We start from the raw sequence: 17833 nt of genomic DNA, 5'->3' as shown, positions 1-17833 counted from the left end.
GTTCATTTACTCAAACAAAAAGTATGTATGTATGCTGTGTTCATTTACTCAAACAAAAAGTATGTATCCACGGCTAATGCTGTGTTCATTTATCAAACAAAAAGTATGTATCCACGTAATGCTGTGTTCATTTACTCAAACAAAAGCCAATGTCCTCCACGGCTAATGCTGTGTTCATTTACTCAAACAAAAAGCCAATGTCCTCCATGCTAATGCATTTACTCAAACAAAAAGCCAATGTCCTGTAATGCTGTAATGTATGCTAATGCTGTGTTCATTTACTCAAACAAAAAGCCAATGTCCTCCACGGCTAATGCTGTGTTCATTTACTCAAACAAAAAGCCAATGTCCTCCATGGCTAATGCTGTGTTCATTTACTCAAACAAAAGCCAATGTATGTAATGCTGTGTTCATTTACTCAAACAAAAGCCAACAGTGGGTTATTTAAGACCAAACAAAACCAATGTCCTCAGGCTAATGCTGTGTTCATTTACTCAAACAAAAAGCCAATGTCCTCCACGGCTAATGCTGTGTTTTACTCAAACAAAAAGCCAATTTCCACCAGAAACAAAAAGCCAATGTCCTCCACGGCTAATGCTGTGTTCATTTACTCAAACAAAAAGCAATGTCCTCCACGGCTAATGCTGTGTTCATTTACTCAAACAAAAAGCCAATGTCCTCCACGGCTAATGCTGTGTTCATTTACTCAAACAAAAAGCCAATGGCCCCATCTAATGCTGTGTTCATTTTAAAAAAAATAGTAATAATGCTTATTTACTCAAACAAAAGCCTCCACATTTCTCCATGGCTAATGCTGTGTTCATTTACTCAAACAAAAAGCCAAACGTAATGCCTCCAAACATTTCCTCCATGGCTAATGCTGTGTTCATTTACTCAAACAAAAAGCCAAACGGCTAATGCCTCCACATTTCTCCATGGCTAATGCTGTGTTCATTTACTCAAACAAAAAGCCAAACGTCCTCTACATTTACTCAAACATGGCTAATGCTGTGTTCATTTACTCAAACAAAAGCCAATGTCCTCCACATTTCTCCATGGCTAATGCTGTGTTCATTTACTCAAACAAAAAGCCAAACGCCTCAAACAAAAAGCCAATGTCCTAATGCATTTCTCCAAAAAGCCAATGGCTAAGGCTGTGTTCATTTACTCAAACAAAAAGCCAAACGTCCTCCACATTTCTCCATGGCTAATGCTGTGTTCATTTACTCAAACAAAAAGCCAAACGTCCTCCACATTTCTCCATGGCTAATGCTGTGTTCATTTACTCAAAAACAAAAAGCCAATGTCCTCCACAATTGTGTTCATTTACCAAACAAAAAGCCAATGGCTAATGCTGTGTTCATTTACTCAAACAAAAAGCCAATGTCCTCCACATTTCTCCGGCTAAGGCTGTGTTCATTTACTCAAACAAAAAGCCAATGTCCTCCACTTTTCTCCATGGCTAATGCTGTGTTCATTTACTCAAACAAAAAGCCAAACGTCCTCCACGGCTAAGGCTGTGTTCATTTACTCAAACAAAAAGCCAATGTCCTCCACATTTCTCCATGGCTAATGCTGTGTTCATTTACTCAAACAAAAAGCCAAACGTCCTCCACATTTCTCCACGGCTAAGGCTGTGTTCATTTACTCAAACAAAAAGCCAATCGTCCTCCACTTTTCTCCATGGCTAATGCTGTGTTCATTTACTCAAACAAAAAGCCAATGTCCTCCACATTTCTCCACGGCTAAGGCTGTGTTCATTTACTCAAACAAAAAGCCAATGTCCTCCACATTTCTCCACGGCTAAGGCTGTGTTCATTTACTCAAACAAAAAGCCAATGTCCTCCACATTTCTCCACGGCTAAGGCTGTGTTCATTTACTCAAACAAAAAGCCAAATGTCCTCCACGGCTAAGGCTGTGTTCATTTACTCAAACAAAAAGCCAAATGTCCTCCACGGCTAATGCTGTGTTCATTTACTCAAACAAAAACTATATAGCAGAGCCGTCTATAACACCAGAGGACCCTGTGGTGGGGACTAAACCTCTGATCAGAGCAGTCTATAACACCAGAGGACCCTGTGGTGGGGACTAAACCTCTGATCAGAGCCGTCTATAACACCAGAGGACCCTGTGGTGGGGACTAAACCTCTGATCAGAGCCGTCTATAACACCAGAGGACCCTGTGGTGGGGACTAAACCTCTGATCAGAGCCGTCTATAACACCAGAGGACCCTGTGGTGGGGACTAAACCTCTGATCAGAGCCGTCTATAACACCAGAGGACCCTGTGGTGGGGACTAAACCTCTGATCAGAGCAGTCTATAACACCAGAGGACCCTGTGGTGGGGACTAAACCTCTGATCAGAGCAGTCTATAACACCAGAGGACCCTGTGGTGGGGACTAAACCTCTGATCAGAGCAGTCTATAACACCAGAGGACCCTGTGGTGGGGACTAAACCTCTGATCAGAGCCGTCTATAACACCAGAGGACCCTGTGGTGGGGACTAAACCTCTGATCAGAGCAGTCTATAACACCAGAGGACCCTGTGGTGGGGACTAAACCTCTGATCAGAGCAGTCTATAACACCAGAGGACCCTGTGGTGGGGACTAAACCTCTGATCAGAGCCGTCTATAACACCAGAGGACCCTGTGGTGGGGACTAAACCTCTGATCAGAGCCGTCTATAACACCAGAGGACCCTGTGGTGGGGACTAAACCTCTGATCAGAGCCGTCTATAACACCAGAGGACCCTGTGGTGGGGACTAAACCTCTGATCAGAGCAGTCTATAACACCAGAGGACCCTGTGGTGGGGACTAAACCTCTGATCAGAGAGGACACAGAGCAGTCTATAACACCAGAGGACCCTGTGGTGGGGACTAAACCTCTGATCAGAGCAGTCTATAACACCAGAGGACCCTGTGGTGGGGACTAAACCTCTGATCAGAGCCGTCTATAACACCAGAGGACCCTGTGGTGGGGACTAAACCTCTGATCAGAGCAGTCTATAACACCAGAGGACCCTGTGGTGGGGACTAAACCTCTGATCAGAGCAGTCTATAACACCAGAGGACCCTGTGGTGGGGACTAAACCTCTGATCAGAGCCGTCTATAACACCAGAGGACCCTGTGGTGGGGACTAAACCTCTGATCAGAGCCGTCTATAACACCAGAGGACCCTGTGGTGGGGACTAAACCTCTGATCAGAGCCGTCTATAACACCAGAGGACCCTGTGGTGGGGACTAAACCTCTGATCAGAGCCGTCTAACACCAGAGGACCCTGTGGTGGGGACTAAACCTCTGATCAGAGCTCAGAGGACCCTGTGGTGGGGACTAAACCTATGATCAGAGCAGTCTATAACACCAGAGGACCCTGTGGTGGGGACTAAACCTCTGATCAGAGCAGTCTATAACACCAGAGGACCCTGTGGTGGGGACTAAACCTCTGATCAGAGCCGTCTATAACACCAGAGGACCCTGTGGTGGGGACTAAACCTCTGATCAGAGCCGTCTATAACACCAGAGGACCCTGTGGTGGGGACTAAACCTCTGATCAGAGCCATAACACCAGAGGACCCTGTGGTGGGGACTAAACCTCTGATCAGAGCCGAGGACCCTGTGGTGGGGACTAAACCTAACTACCAGAGGACCCTGTGGTGGGGACTAAACCTCTGATCAGAGCCGTCTAACACCAGAGGACCCTGTGGTGGGGACTAAACCTCTGATCAGAGCCGTCTAACACCAGAGGACCCTGTGGTGGGGACTAAACCTCTGATAACACCAGAGATCAGTCTATAACACCAGAGGACCCTGTGGTGGGGACTAAACCTCTGATCAGAGCCCTGTGGTGGGGACTAAACCTATGATCAGAGCAGTCTATAACACCAGAGGACCCTGTGGTGGGGACTAATCAGAGCCGTCTATCAGAGCCGTCTAACGGACCCTGTGGTGGGGACTAAACCTCTGACCCTGTGGTGGGGACTAAACCTCTGATCAGAGCCGTCTATAACACCAGAGGACCCTGTGGTGGGGACTAAACCTCTGATCAGAGCCGTCTAACCTCTGAACCTCAGAGCCGTCTATAACACCAGAGGACCCTGTGGTGGGGACTAAACCTCTGATCAGAGCCGTCTAAAAACTAAAACACTGAGGACCCTGTGGTGGGGACTAAACCTCTGATCAGATGGGGTGGGGACTAAAACCTCTGGAGCTATAACACCAGACCCTGATCAGACCGTCTAACACCAGAGGACCCTGTGGTGGGGACTAAACCTCATGATCAGAGCCGTAGACCAGAGGACCCTGTGGTGGGGACTAAACCTCTGATCAGAGCAGTCTATAACACCAGAGGACCCTGTGTGGGGACTAAACTCTGATCAGATCTATACACCAGAAGACCCTGTGGTGGGGACTAAACCTTTGATCAGAGCAGTCTATAACACCAGAGGACCCTGTGGTAGTTAATTTATCAGGGACTAAACCCTCTGATCAGAGCAGTCTATAACACCAGAGGACCCTGTGGTGGGGACTAAACCTCTGATCAGACCGTCTATAACACCAGTGTGGTGGGGACTAAACCTCTGATCAGAGCCGTCTATGGACCCTGTGGTGGGGACTAAACCTCTGATCAGAGCCGTCTAACACAGAGGACCCTGTGGTGGGGACTAAACATAAGAGCAGTCTATAACACCAGAGGACCCTGTGGTGGACTAAATCTGATCAGAGCAGTCTATCTGGCTATACACAGAGGACCCTGTGGTGGGGACTAAACCTCTGATCAGAGCCGTCTAACACCAGAGGACCCTGTGGTGGGGACTAAACCTCTGATCAGAGCCGTCTAACACCAGAGGACCCTGTGGTGGGGACTAAACCTCTGATCAGAGCCGTCTATAACACCAGAGGACCCTGTGGTGGGGACTAAACCTCTGATCAGAGCCGTCTAACACCCTGGACCCTGTGTTAACCTCTGTTCATGGTAATAAAAAAAAAGAACTGTGGACCACCAGTGTTCTTCTGCTAGATGGGGTGTTGGATGGGTCAACTGAACCAGACAGTAGACTGTAGACAGTAAGACGGCTTCTCATCAATCATACACACACACACCGATTCCCCCATTAGACTGTAGACTAGTTCATTTATCAAGACTAGATACTGAATGTTATCTGGCTAAAAATGTCAATAGATGAATTCAATACACACCATCACAATACATACCTGATAGACTGTAGGCTTGTTCATTTAGCTGACTAGATACTACATGTTATCGAGTTAATTTATCAGACTAGATACTGTATGTTATCTGGCTATAGACTGTAGACTAGTTAATTTATCAGACTAGATACTGTATGTTATCTGGCTATAGACTGTAGACTAGTTCATTTAGCTGACTAGATACTACATGTTATCTGGATATAGACTGTAGACTAGTTAATTTATCAGAATAGATACTGTATGTTATCTGGCTATAGACTGTAGACTAGTTCATTTATCAGACTAGATACTGTATGTTATCTGGCTATAGACTGTAGACTAGTTCATTTAGCTGACTAGATACTACATGTTATCTGGATATAGACTGTAGACTAGTTAATTTATCAGAATAGATACTGTATGTTATCTGGCTATAGACTGTAGACTAGTTCATTTATCAGACTAGATACTGTATGTTATCTGGCTATAGACTGTAGACTAGTTCATTTAGCTGACTAGATACTACATGTTATCTGGATATAGACTGTAGTCTAGTTAATTTATCAGAATAGATACTGTATGTTATCTGGCTATAGACTGTAGACTAGTTCATTTATCAGACTAGATACTGTATGTTATCTGGCTATAGACTGTAGACTAGTTCATTTATCAGACTAGATACTGTATGTTATCTGGATATAGACTGTAGACTAGTTCATTTATCAGAATAGATACTGTATGTTATCTAGCTATAGACTGTAGACTAGTTCATTTATCAGACTAGATACTGTATGTTATCTGGCTATAGACTGTAGACTAGTTAATTTATCAGACTAGATACTGTATGTTATCTGGCTATAGACTGTAGACTAGTTAATTTATCAGACTAGATACTGTATGTTATCTGGCTATAGACTGTAGACTAGTTCATTTATCAGACTAGATACTGTATGTTATCTGGCTATAGACTGTAGGCTTGTTCATTTATCAGACTAGATACTGTATGTTATCTGGCTATAGACTGTAGGCTTGTTAATTTATCAGACTAGATACTGTATAATCTGGCTTACTATTGACTGTAGACTAGTTCATTTATCAGACTAGATACTGTTTGTTATCTGGCTATAGACTGTTTTTCATTTATCAGATAGATACTGTATGTTATCTGGCTATAGACTGTAGCTTGTTAATTTATCAGACTAGATAATGTTTGTTATCTGGCTATAGACTGTAGACTTGTTCATTTATCAGACTAGATACTGTATGTTATCTGGCTATAGACTGTAGGCTTGTTAATTTATCAGAATAGATACTGTATGTTATCTGGCTATAGACTGTAGGCTTGTTCATTTATCAGACTAGATATACTGTGTATAATCCCCTGCCATTACTTTATTGTAAGTAGAATTCAACTTAGCTGAATAAAATAGAAAGGATGTTTTTCCCATTACGGAGCAACTGTGCATATGAAATGGCTACCGGGCTGCCCGGCGCGACTATTTGATGTGATTTTAGATTGCATTGATGTCAGAATGATTAGAGGGACAATAGAGCCCTGAGTACCAGAGACCATTAGGACCTGATGGAGGGACAATAGAGCCCTGAGTACCAGAGACCATTAGGACCTGATGGAGGGACAATAGAGCCCTGAGTACCAGACCAGTAGGCCCTGATGGAGGGACACTAGAGCCCCGAGTAGCAGGCCCTTAGGACCTGATGGTTGTTAAGGTATGACCAGCGAATGTCCTGAGTGCATAAGAGATGACAGTGCTTCAATGTGACAGGGAATTTTTTACTAACGGGCATGACCATTGACTGTCGGTGTGGCGGTAATATGATCACCGTAACAGCCTTAGCCAGCACCACAATCAATCAGGATAACAAGATTGGCGTTCCCCAGCTCTCTTTCTCCTCCTCTCTCTCAGCCGCTGTCCCCTCCCATGTTTTTCCCTGTCTCTCTCTCCCTCTGTGTCCTGCCCACTCCAATTTAAGCATACTAATTAAACATGTTGGGACTGTTTTCCCATGTGTGAATAATGGTTTCTATGGGCTAAGAACAGCAAGGCCAATTTCATCAAATTATTTAAAAACGTACAAAAAAAGCGCCCTAAAAATTCTAAATCAAATAGCTAAATTACCCTTCGTATGACCATCTTAAAACAATTCCATATGTTCACTTAGCAGACCCCCCACGACATGAAAACATAAGGTACACAGAGCATCAGCTATTTGAGCTCACACATCACTTCACAGCCTAATTCACTAAACGGGCTCACACAGCAGGGCTTTCAGACAGCACTTTGTTCCTGCTGGCCTAAATGTTTGTTTTAATATAAAAATGGTAAAAAAAATGAATACATTAAATGCCATACTGGATGATAAACATTAAGGATCTACCCTGGAACTTCCAAGGAGTTATAGGTGCTTCATTGACTCAAAAAAAAGAAGAAGAAGAGTGAGCGATTTTAAAGCCGTTGCTATGCTCAGCACGTACAAAACATGAAAGAACTGCATCTACCACTGACAGTGGGGAGGACAAGAGAGACCAGAGAGAAGACGAGACTAACACGAGGAGCTTAGTTCACCTCTCTCCTCATTTACAATGTTGGATTAACAAGGACCAGAGACAAGACTAACACGAGGAGCTCAGTGCACCTCTCTCCTCATACACAATGTTGGATTAACGAGGAACAGAGACAAGACTAACATGAGGAGCTCAGTGCACCTCTCTCCTCATACACAATGTTGGATTAACGAGGACCAGAGACAAGACTAACAGGAGGAGCTCAGTGCACCTCTCTCCTCATACACAATGTTGGATTAACGAGGACCAGAGACAAGACTAACAGGAGGAGCTCAGTGCACCTCTCTCCTCATACACAATGTTGGATTAACGAGGACCAGAGACAAGACTAACATGAGGAGCTCAGTGCACCTCTCTCCTCATACACAATGTTGGATTAACGAGGACCAGAGACAAGACTAACAGGAGGAGCTCAGTGCACCTCTCTCCTCATACACAATGTTGGATTAACGAGGACCAGAGACAAGACTAACATGAGGAGCTCAGTGCACCTCTCTCCTCATACACAATGTTGGATTAACGAGGACCAGAGACGAGACTAACATGAGGAGCTCAGTGCACCTCTCCTCATACACAATGTTGGATTAACGAGGACCAAAGACAAGACGAACAGGAGGAGCTCAGTGCACCTCTCTCCTCATACACAATGTTGGATTAACGAGGACCAGAGACAAGACTAACAGGAGGAGCTCAGTGCACCTCTCTCCTCATACACAATGTTGGATTAACGAGGACCAGAGACAAGACTAACATGAGGAGCTCAGTGCACCTCTCTCCTCATACACAATGTTGGATTAACGAGGACCAGAGACAAGACGAACACGAGGAGCTCAGTGCACCTCTCCTCATTCACAATGTTGGATTAACGAGGACCAGAGACGAGACTAACACGAGGAGCTCAGTGCACCTCTCTCCTCATTCACAATGTTGGATTAACGAGGACCAGAGACAAGACGAACACGAGGAGCTCAGTGCACCTCTCCTCATTTTACAATGTTGGATTAACGAGGAGAGTAAAAGGGTACAAATATCTAAATTAAAAACTTCAACCCCCTGTCATGGCCATAGGTGATTGAGACACGAAGACATTTAAGTGAAGGAGAGGCACATCAATAGTGCACGGTCGATGTAGTGTTGGTGTCGTCAGTGTGTACACTCACAAGATCCTGACAACAGTGCAGTTAAGGAGAATTAGGGCTCATTAAATAGTGCACTATGTAGTTGTCTAGCGTGTACACTCACCCGGATCATCAGCACGGCCTTGCGGATGTCGCGGACTCCATCGTAGACCAGACGGGAGGCATCGATGAACTCGTTCTCGTCCACGGGGAGTGTGGGGTTGGCACTCAGAGCCTCGACCGCTGCCTCCACCTGCTCCGTGAACCTGGGCATGACTGGTGGAGGTGGCAGGAAGAAGGGATTAAATATGTCACGCAAACTCACAATGCAGCAGTATCGACAGTACACAGCAAATACAAGTGAAAATATCAGAAAATCCCATGCTACAGAACGGCACGTCTGACACAACGCAGCTCAAAACCAGCCCCTAGCTAACAGGCTACAGAACGGCACGTCTGACACAACGCAGCTCAAAACCAGCCCCTAGCTAACAGGCTACAGAACGGCACGTCTGACACAACGCAGCTCAAAACCAGCCCCTAGCTAACAGGCTACAGAAACGGCACGTCTGACACAGCAGCTCAAAACCAGCCCCTAGCTAACAGGCTACAGATGTTGGCACGTCTGACACAACGCAGCTCAAAACCAGCCCCTAGCTAACAGGCTACAGAGCTCACGTCTGACACAACGCAGCTCAAAACCAGCCCCTAGCTAACAACAGGCTACCCAGCCCCTAGCTAACAACAGGCTACCCAGCCCCTAGCTAACAACAGGCTACCCAGCCCCTAGCTAACAACAGGCTACCCAGCCCCTAGCTAACAACAGGCTACAGAACGGCACGTCTGACACAACGCAGCTCAAAACCAGCCCCTAGCTAACAACAGGCTACCCAGCCCCTAGCTAACAACAGGCTACAGAACGGCACGTCTGACACAACGCAGCTCAAAACCAGCCCCTAGCTAACAGGCTACAGAACGGCACGTCTGACACAACGCAGCTCAAAACCAGCCCCTAGCTAACAACAGGCTACCCAGCCCCTAGCTAACAACAGGCTACAGAACGGCACGTCTGACACAACGCAGCTCAAAACCAGCCCCTAGCTAACAGGCTACAGAACGGCACGTCTGACACAACGCAGCTCAAAACCAGCCCCTAGCTAACAACAGGCTACCCAGCCCCTAGCTAACAACAGGCTACCCAGCCCCTAGCTAACAACAGGCTACCCAGCCCCTAGCTAACAACAGGCTACCCAGCCCCTAGCTAACAACAGGCTACAGAACGGCACGTCTGACACAACGCAGCTCAAAACCAGCCCCTAGCTAACAACAGGCTACCCAGCCCCTAGCTAACAACAGGCTACAGAACGGCACGTCTGACACAACGCAGCTCAAAACCAGCCCCTAGCTAACAGGCTACAGAACGGCACGTCTGACACAACGCAGCTCAAAACCAGCCCCTAGCTAACAGGCTACAGAACGGCACGTCTGACACAACGCAGCTCAAAACCAGCCCCTAGCTAACAGGCTACAGAACGGCACGTCTGACACAACGCAGCTCAAAACCAGCCCCTAGCTAACAGGCTACAGAACGGCACGTCTGACACAACGCAGCTCAAAACCAGCCCCTAGCTAACAGGCTACAGAACGGCACGTCTGACACAACGCAGCTCAAAACCAGCCCCTAGCTAACAGGCTACCCAGCCCCTAGCTACCCAGCCCCTAGCTAACAGGCTACCCAGCCCCTAGCTACCCAGCCCCTAGCTAACAGGCTACCCAGCCCCTAGCTACCCAGCCCCTAGCTAACAGGCTACCCAGCCCCTAGCTAACAACAGGCTACAGAACGGCACGTCTGACACAACGCAGCTCAAAACCAGCCCCTAGCTAACAACAGGCTACAGAACGGCACGTCTGACACAACGCAGCTCAAAACCAGCCCCTAGCTAACAACAGGCTACAGAACGGCACGTCTGACACAACGCAGCTCAAAACCAGCCCCTAGCTAACAACATGCTACAGAACGGCACGTCTGACACAACGCAGCTCAAAACCAGCCCCTAGCTAACAACAGGCTACAAAGCCCCTAGCTAACAACAGGCTACAGAACGGCACGTCTGACACAACGCAGCTCAAAACCAGCCCCTAGCTAACAACAGGCTACAAAGCCCCTAGCTAACAACAGGCTACAGAACGGCACGTCTGACACAACGCAGCTCAAAACCAGCCCCTAGCTAACAACAGGCTACAGAACGGCACGTCTGACACAACGCAGCTCAAAACCAGCCCCTAGCTAACAACAGGCTACAGAACGGCACGTCTGACACAACGCAGCTCAAAACCAGCCCCTAGCTAACAACAGGCTACAGAACGGCACGTCTGACACAACGCAGCTCAAAACCAGCCCCTAGCTAACAACAGGCTACAGAACGGCACGTCTGACACAACGCAGCTCAAAACCAGCCCCTAGCTAACAACAGGCTACAGAACGGCACGTCTGACACAACGCAGCTCAAAACCAGCCCCTAGCTAACAACAGGCTACAGAACGGCACGTCTGACACAACGCAGCTCAAAACCAGCCCCTAGCTAACAACAGGCTACCCAGCCCCTAGCCAACAACAGGCTACCCAGCCCCTAGCCAACAACAGGCTACCCAGCCCCTAGCCAACAACAGGCTACCCAGCCCCTAGCCAACAACAGGCTACCCAGCCCCTAGCCAACAACAGGCTACCCAGCCCCTAGCCAACAACAGGCTACCCAGCCCCTAGCCAACAACAGGCTACCCAGCCCCTAGCTACCCAGCCCCTAGCCAACAACAGGCTACCCAGCCCCTAGCTACCCAGCCCCTAGCCAACAACAGGCTACCCAGCCCCTAGCCAACAACAGGCTACCCAGCCCCTAGCTAACAACAGGCTACCCAGCCCCTAGCTAACAACAGGCTACCCAGCCCCTAGCTAACAACAGGCTACCCAGCCCTAGCTAACAACAGGCTACCCAGCCCCTAGCTAACAACAGGCTACCCAGCCCCTAGCTAACAACAGGCTACCCAGCCCCTAGCTAACAACAGGCTACCCAGCCCCTAGCTAACAACAGGCTACCCAGCCCCTAGCTAACAACAGGCTACCCAGCCCCTAGCTAACAACAGGCTACCCAGCCCCTAGCTAACAACAGGCTACCCAGGCCCTAGCTAACAACAGGCTACCCAGGCCCTAGCTAACAACAGGCTACCCAGGCCCTAGCTAACAACAGGCTACCCAGGCCCTAGCTAACAACAGGCTACCCAGGCCCTAGCTAACAACAGGCTACCCAGGCCCTAGCTAACAACAGGCTACCCAGGCCCTAGCTAACAACAGGCTACCCAGGCCCTAGCTAACAACAGGCTACCCAGGCCCTAGCTAACAACAGGCTACAAAGCCCCTAGCTAACAACAGGCTACAAAGCCCCTAGCTAACAACAGGCTACCCAGCCCCTAGCTAACAACAGGCTACCCAGCCCCTAGCTAACAACAGGCTACCCAGCCCCTAGCTAACAACAGGCTACCCAGCCCTAGCCAACAACAGGCTACCCAGCCCCTAGCCAACAACAGGCTACCCAGCCCCTAGCTAACAACAGGCTACCCAGCCCCTAGCTAACAACAGGCTACCCAAGCCCCTAGCTAACAACAGGCTACCCAAGCCCCTAGCTAACAACAGGCTACAAAGCCCTAGCTAACAACAGGCTACAAAGCCCCTAGCTAACAACAGGCTACCCAGCCCCTAGCTAACAACAGGCTACCCAGCCCCTAGCTAACAACAGGCTACCCAGCCCCTAGCTAACAACAGGCTACCCAGCCCCTAGCTAACAACAGGCTACCCAGGCCCTAGCTAACAACAGGCTACCCAGCCCCTAGCTAACAACAGGCTACCCAGCCCCTAGCTAACAACAGGCTACCCAGGCCCTAGCTAACAACAGGCTACAAAGCCCCTAGCTAACAACAGGCTACCCAGCCCCTAGCTAACAACAGGCTACCCAGCCCCTAGCTAACAACAGGCTACCCAGCCCCTAGCTAACAACAGGCTACAAAGCCCCTAGCTAACAACAGGCTACAAAGCCCCTAGCTAACAACAGGCTACAAAGCCCCTAGCTAACAACAGGCTACCCAGCCCCTAGCTAACAACAGGCTACAAAGCCCCTAGCTAACAGGCTACCCAGCCCCTAGCTAACAGGCTACCCAGCCCCTAGCTAACAACAGACTACCCAGCCCCTAGCTAACAACAGACTACCCAGCCCCTAGCTAACAACAGGCTACCCAGCCCCTAGCTAACAACAGGCTACCCAGCCCCTAGCTAACAACAGGCTACCCAGCCCCTAGCTAACAACAGGCTACCCAGCCCCTAGCTAACAACAGGCTACCCAGGCCCTAGCTAACAACAGGCTACAAAGCCCCTAGCTAACAGGCTACCCAGCCCCTAGCTAACAACAGGCTACCCAGCCCCTAGCTAACAGGCTACCCAGCCCCTAGCTAACAACAGGCTACCCAGCCCCTAGCTAACAACAGGCTTCACAGCCCCTAGCAAACACTTAATCTAGGCAAAGGACGAGACTGGAATTTTTCCTTATTGTAGGCTACAGCTTTCACCACTTTTAGTCTTTGGTTGTTCACAACACTACTCACAAAGTTTGCGGACGACACAACAGTGGTAGGCTTGATTACCAACAACGACGAGACGGCCTACAGGGAGGAGGTGAGGGCCCTCGGAGTGTGGTGTCAGGAAAATAACCTCACACTCAACGTCAACAAAACTAAGGAGATGATTGTGGACTTCAGGAAACAGCAGAGGGAACACCCCCCTATCCACATCGATGGAACAGTAGTAACACTGCATTGTCGGAACTAGAAGCACAAGCATTTCGCTACACTCGCATTAGCATCTGCTAACCATGTGTATGTGACAAATAAAATTGGATTTGATTTGAATGTTAAGTACATGGCCTCACATGTGAGTCCTTAAAGAGATGGGTGTGGCTAAAGTCTAAGAGGGTGTGAACTCTGCTGAATGGATGTAGACAAAGAAGAGCTCTCCAGTACCAAACTTTCAAGGGCCATTTTCTCAAAAGTGAGGTTACAAGTTTATCAACTTTCAAAGCAGAATAACTTTCCCATTGTTCCTCAACTGCAGTGTCTGATATACCATTTTGTAGCTCTCGGTCTCTGCGTTTAACCAATGTTTCTACATAAGACTGAATCAAGGATGTCAAGTCACATCTAGGGAAGAGGGTGTCATGTGTGTGTGTGTGTGTGTGTGCAGGGAGCTAATTTGTAGCTACGGTGCCTCTGTTCCCAGTCCCCCCTCTAATCCACCATTTGATACAGACCCCTAGGTGACAGACCATCAAAGGGTTACATAAAAACCAACATATACACACTTCAAGAGGCCTCCACAATTACAATGAATATCAATGAGATTCTTTCTTTAGATCGCAGCCAGCTAAAATGACTTGCCAATAAATGAACAAAGACTGACAGTTGCCTAAAAAAAACAAAGCAGATTGGCCATTGAATAGTTAATGGCCTAGCTAGCTGTAGTGATTATAGAACACTATGGACATGGTGCCCGTCAATACACTTACTACCTGACAGCTTTACATAGAATTAAAAGATGGTTTTAAGAGGGGGATGATGGGAAGTTGTGATAGGGGGGAGGGATCAGAGAATGGGAAGGTGGGGGGGGCAAGGTAAGGAGAGAGCAGGGGAGGAGGTAGGGAGCGAGAGAGAGGAGAGTATTGGAGGGAGCAGGGGCTGGCTGTGTTGTGTGATTGAGTAACTCAACCCAGCAGTCAAATCTGTAGTAGTAGTAGAAGGTTGGTTTAGCCTGACCCCCCTATCTATGTGAGATGGATAGAAGAGGGATGAAGAAAATACTAGCAGAGACACAGAGGAGAGTGTTAATGAAAACGTGATAACAGAAAGATATGTTACCCGTGTTAGTGAGTAGCTTGGTGGCCTCCAGAACCTTCTCTGTATAGACTCCAGGTTCATAGTTGTCCATCTCACACGTGACCACATGGACCACTCTGGCGGCGCGGCCACGGATGGCGCCGGCCGTGCGGTCCAACCCGTCCACATCCTTCTCCTGCAGCGCTATCACACACTTGTTCACGTCCTCCAGAATGTGGTTCTCTGGAAGCGAAGATACAAACCAATCAACGTTTATTCATATAGAAACATTTGCTCCATAGGTATGGGACAATCCAACTGAAACTATTTGTTTGGGGGACAAGTCTGCCAGACGAGCCACAATAATATTGCTTTCTCCCCCCCTTCATCCGAGAAAAGATTAGACTTTTAAAAAAATATATATTTTACTTGGTGACTTACACACTCCCGTAACAAGGATACAGATGTTCACAACAGGCAGCGTCTGCAGTAACAGGAATGGTGTTCAGAAGCAGGAAATGTTCATCCTTCATGACAGATGTGTTAACATTGTCCCTGGATCAACACTGGGGGAGGGAGCTAACAAACAAACCAGACGAAGGCGAGAGAGAAACATGGGGGCGAGATAACGACGCAGGAGAGGGAGGTCAACAGAAAACGGAAGAGTCATCCTCTCATTTAGACTCCTCATTAAGTGGAAGAGTCACCCTCTCATTTAGACTCCTCGTTGAGTGGAAGAGTCACCCTCTCATTTAGACTCCTCGTTAAATGGAAGAGTCACCCTCGCATTTAGACTCCTCGTTGAATGGAAGAGTCACCCTCTCATTTAGACTCCTCATTAAATGGAAGAGTCACCCTCTCATTTAGACTCCTCATTAAATGGAAGAGTCACCCTCTCATTTAGACTCCTCGTTAAATGGAAGAGTCACCCTCTCATTTAGACTCCTCGTTAAATGGAAGAGTCACCCTCTCATTTAGACTCCTCGTTAAATGGAAGAGTCACCCTCTCATTTAGACTCCTCGTTAAATGGAAGAGTCACCCTCTCATTTAGACTCCTCATTAAATGGAAGAGTCACCCTCTCATTTAGACTCCTCGTTAAATGGAAGAGTCACCCTCTCATTTAGACTCCTCGTTAAATGGAAGAGTCACCCTCTCATTTAGACTCCTCGTTGAATGGAAGAGTCACCCTCTCATTTAGACTCCTCATTGAATGGAAGAGTCACCCTCTCATTTAGACTCCTCATTAAATGGAAGAGTCACCCTCTCATTTAGACTCCTCATTAAATGGAAGAGTCACCCTCTCATTTAGACTCCTCATTAAATGGAAGAGTCACCCTCTCATTTAGACTCCTCATTAAATGGAAGAGTCACCCTCTCATTTAGACTCCTCATTAAATGGAAGAGTCACCCTCTCATTTAGACTCCTCATTAAATGGAAGAGTCACCCTCTCATTTAGACTCCTCATTAAATGGAAGAGTCACCCTCTCATTTAGACTCCTCGTTAAATGGAAGAGTCACCCTCTCATTTAGACTCCTCATTAAATGGAAGAGTCACCCTCTCATTTAGACTCCTCGTTAAATTGAAGAGTCATCCTCTCATTTAGACTCCTCGTTAAACGGAAGAGTCACCCTCTCATTTAGACTCCTCATTAAATGGAAGAGTCACCCCCTCATTTAGACTCCTCATTAAATGGAAGAGTCACCCCCTCATTTAGACTCCTCATTAAATGGAGTTATTTTCCCCTCTGGTTACACGTGACAAATAGACGGCTACGAATAATAGATGAGAACTCTTTCTAAATAGTGTGGTCTACAGCTTATCATAAGGTACTCTATCTCAGGCGAGCAAACACCTCAAGACTTCTTTAATATTAGATATCGTGCACCAGGAGTTACTGACAAATAGACACAAACCCTCGCCTAAAACAGACGTAGCTGCTCTGTCCTGCCGATGCACGGAGAAGCAGGCCAGCTCTATATTATCTGTCTAGTCGTTCAGCCATGTCTTAATCGTAGATCGTCCAGTTTTTTACCCCAATGTTTGAAGTTGGCCAATAATACGGAGAGTAGTGGTGGTTCACCTCCTCGTTGGCCAATAATACAGAGAGTAGTGGTGGTTCACCTCCTCGTTGGCCAATAATACAGAGAGTAGTGGTGGTTTATCTCCTCGTTGGCCAATAATACAGAGAGTAGTGGTGGTTCACCTCCTCGTTGGCCAATAATACGGAGAGTAGTGGTGGTTTATCTCCTCGTTGGCCAATAATACGGAGAGTAGTGGTGGTTCACCTCCTCGTTGGCCAATAATACGGAGAGTAGTGGTGGTTCACCTCCTCGTTGGCCAATAATACGGAGAGTAGTGGTGGTTCACCTCCTCGTTGGCCAATAATACGGAGAGTAGTGGTGGTTTACCTCCTCGTTGGCCAATAATACGGAGAGTAGTGGTGGTTCACCTCCTCGTTGGCCAATAATACGGAGAGTAGTGGTGGTTCACCTCCTCGTTGGCCAATAATACGGAGAGTAGTGGTGGTTCACCTCCTCGTTGGCCAATAATACGGAGAGTAGTGGTGGTTTACCTCCTCGTTGGCCAATAATATGGAGAGTAGTGGTGGTTTACCTCCTCGTTGGCCAATAATACGGAGAGTAGTGGTGGTTTATCTCCTCGTTGGCCAATAATACGGAGAGTAGTGGTGGTTCACCTCCTCGTTGGCCAATAATACGGAGAGTAGTGGTGGTTCACCTCCTCGTTGGCCAATAATACGGAGAGTAGTGGTGGTTTATCTCCTCGTTGGCCAATAATACGGAGAGTAGTGGTGGTTTATCTCCTCGTTGGCCAATAATACGGAGAGTAGTGGTGGTTTACCTCCTCGTTGGCCAATAATACGGAGAGTAGTGGTGGTTTATCTCCTCGTTGGCCAATAATACGGAGAGTAGTGGTGGTTTATCTCCTCGTTGGCCAATAATACGGAGAGTAGTGGTGGTTTACCTCCTCGTTGGCCAATAATACGGAGAGTAGTGGTGGTTTA

The 17833-nt window shown here is 47.5% G+C and overlaps 1 protein-coding gene and 1 long non-coding RNA gene across 6 annotated transcripts in view; both read right to left on the bottom strand.

Annotated features, from left to right (window-relative positions):
- LOC118363913 (catenin alpha-1) overlaps positions 1-17833 on the bottom strand; it is a 263089-nt gene that overhangs the window by 65850 nt on the left and 179406 nt on the right. The window contains exons 13-14 of the mRNA XM_052487347.1: positions 14850-15050; positions 9019-9170 (exon numbers count right to left, since the gene is read on the bottom strand). Of these exons, the coding sequence (XP_052343307.1) occupies positions 9019-9170; positions 14850-15050 (353 nt within the window). The remainder of the gene's footprint in view (positions 1-9018; positions 9171-14849; positions 15051-17833) is intronic.
- LOC127913839 (uncharacterized) lies at positions 7884-9008 on the bottom strand. Of its 5 annotated transcripts, XR_008086921.1 has the most exons (4): positions 8754-9008; positions 8406-8617; positions 8058-8267; positions 7884-7917 (listed from the first exon to the last, which is right to left on the bottom strand). It is a non-coding gene; the product is annotated as an uncharacterized LOC127913839 (long non-coding RNA). The 5 variants fall into 5 exon arrangements; XR_008086922.1 differs by lacking the exon at positions 7884-7917 and having other exon boundaries at positions 7924-8337; XR_008086918.1 differs by lacking the exon at positions 7884-7917 and having other exon boundaries at positions 7924-8267.

This window comes from Oncorhynchus keta, chromosome 30, assembly GCF_023373465.1.
Source record: "Oncorhynchus keta strain PuntledgeMale-10-30-2019 chromosome 30, Oket_V2, whole genome shotgun sequence".
In the NCBI taxonomy this organism is placed as follows: Eukaryota; Metazoa; Chordata; class Actinopteri; order Salmoniformes; family Salmonidae; genus Oncorhynchus; species Oncorhynchus keta.
Note: the sequence above shows the minus strand (reverse complement) of the source record. Positions and strands in the feature narration are given on the sequence as shown.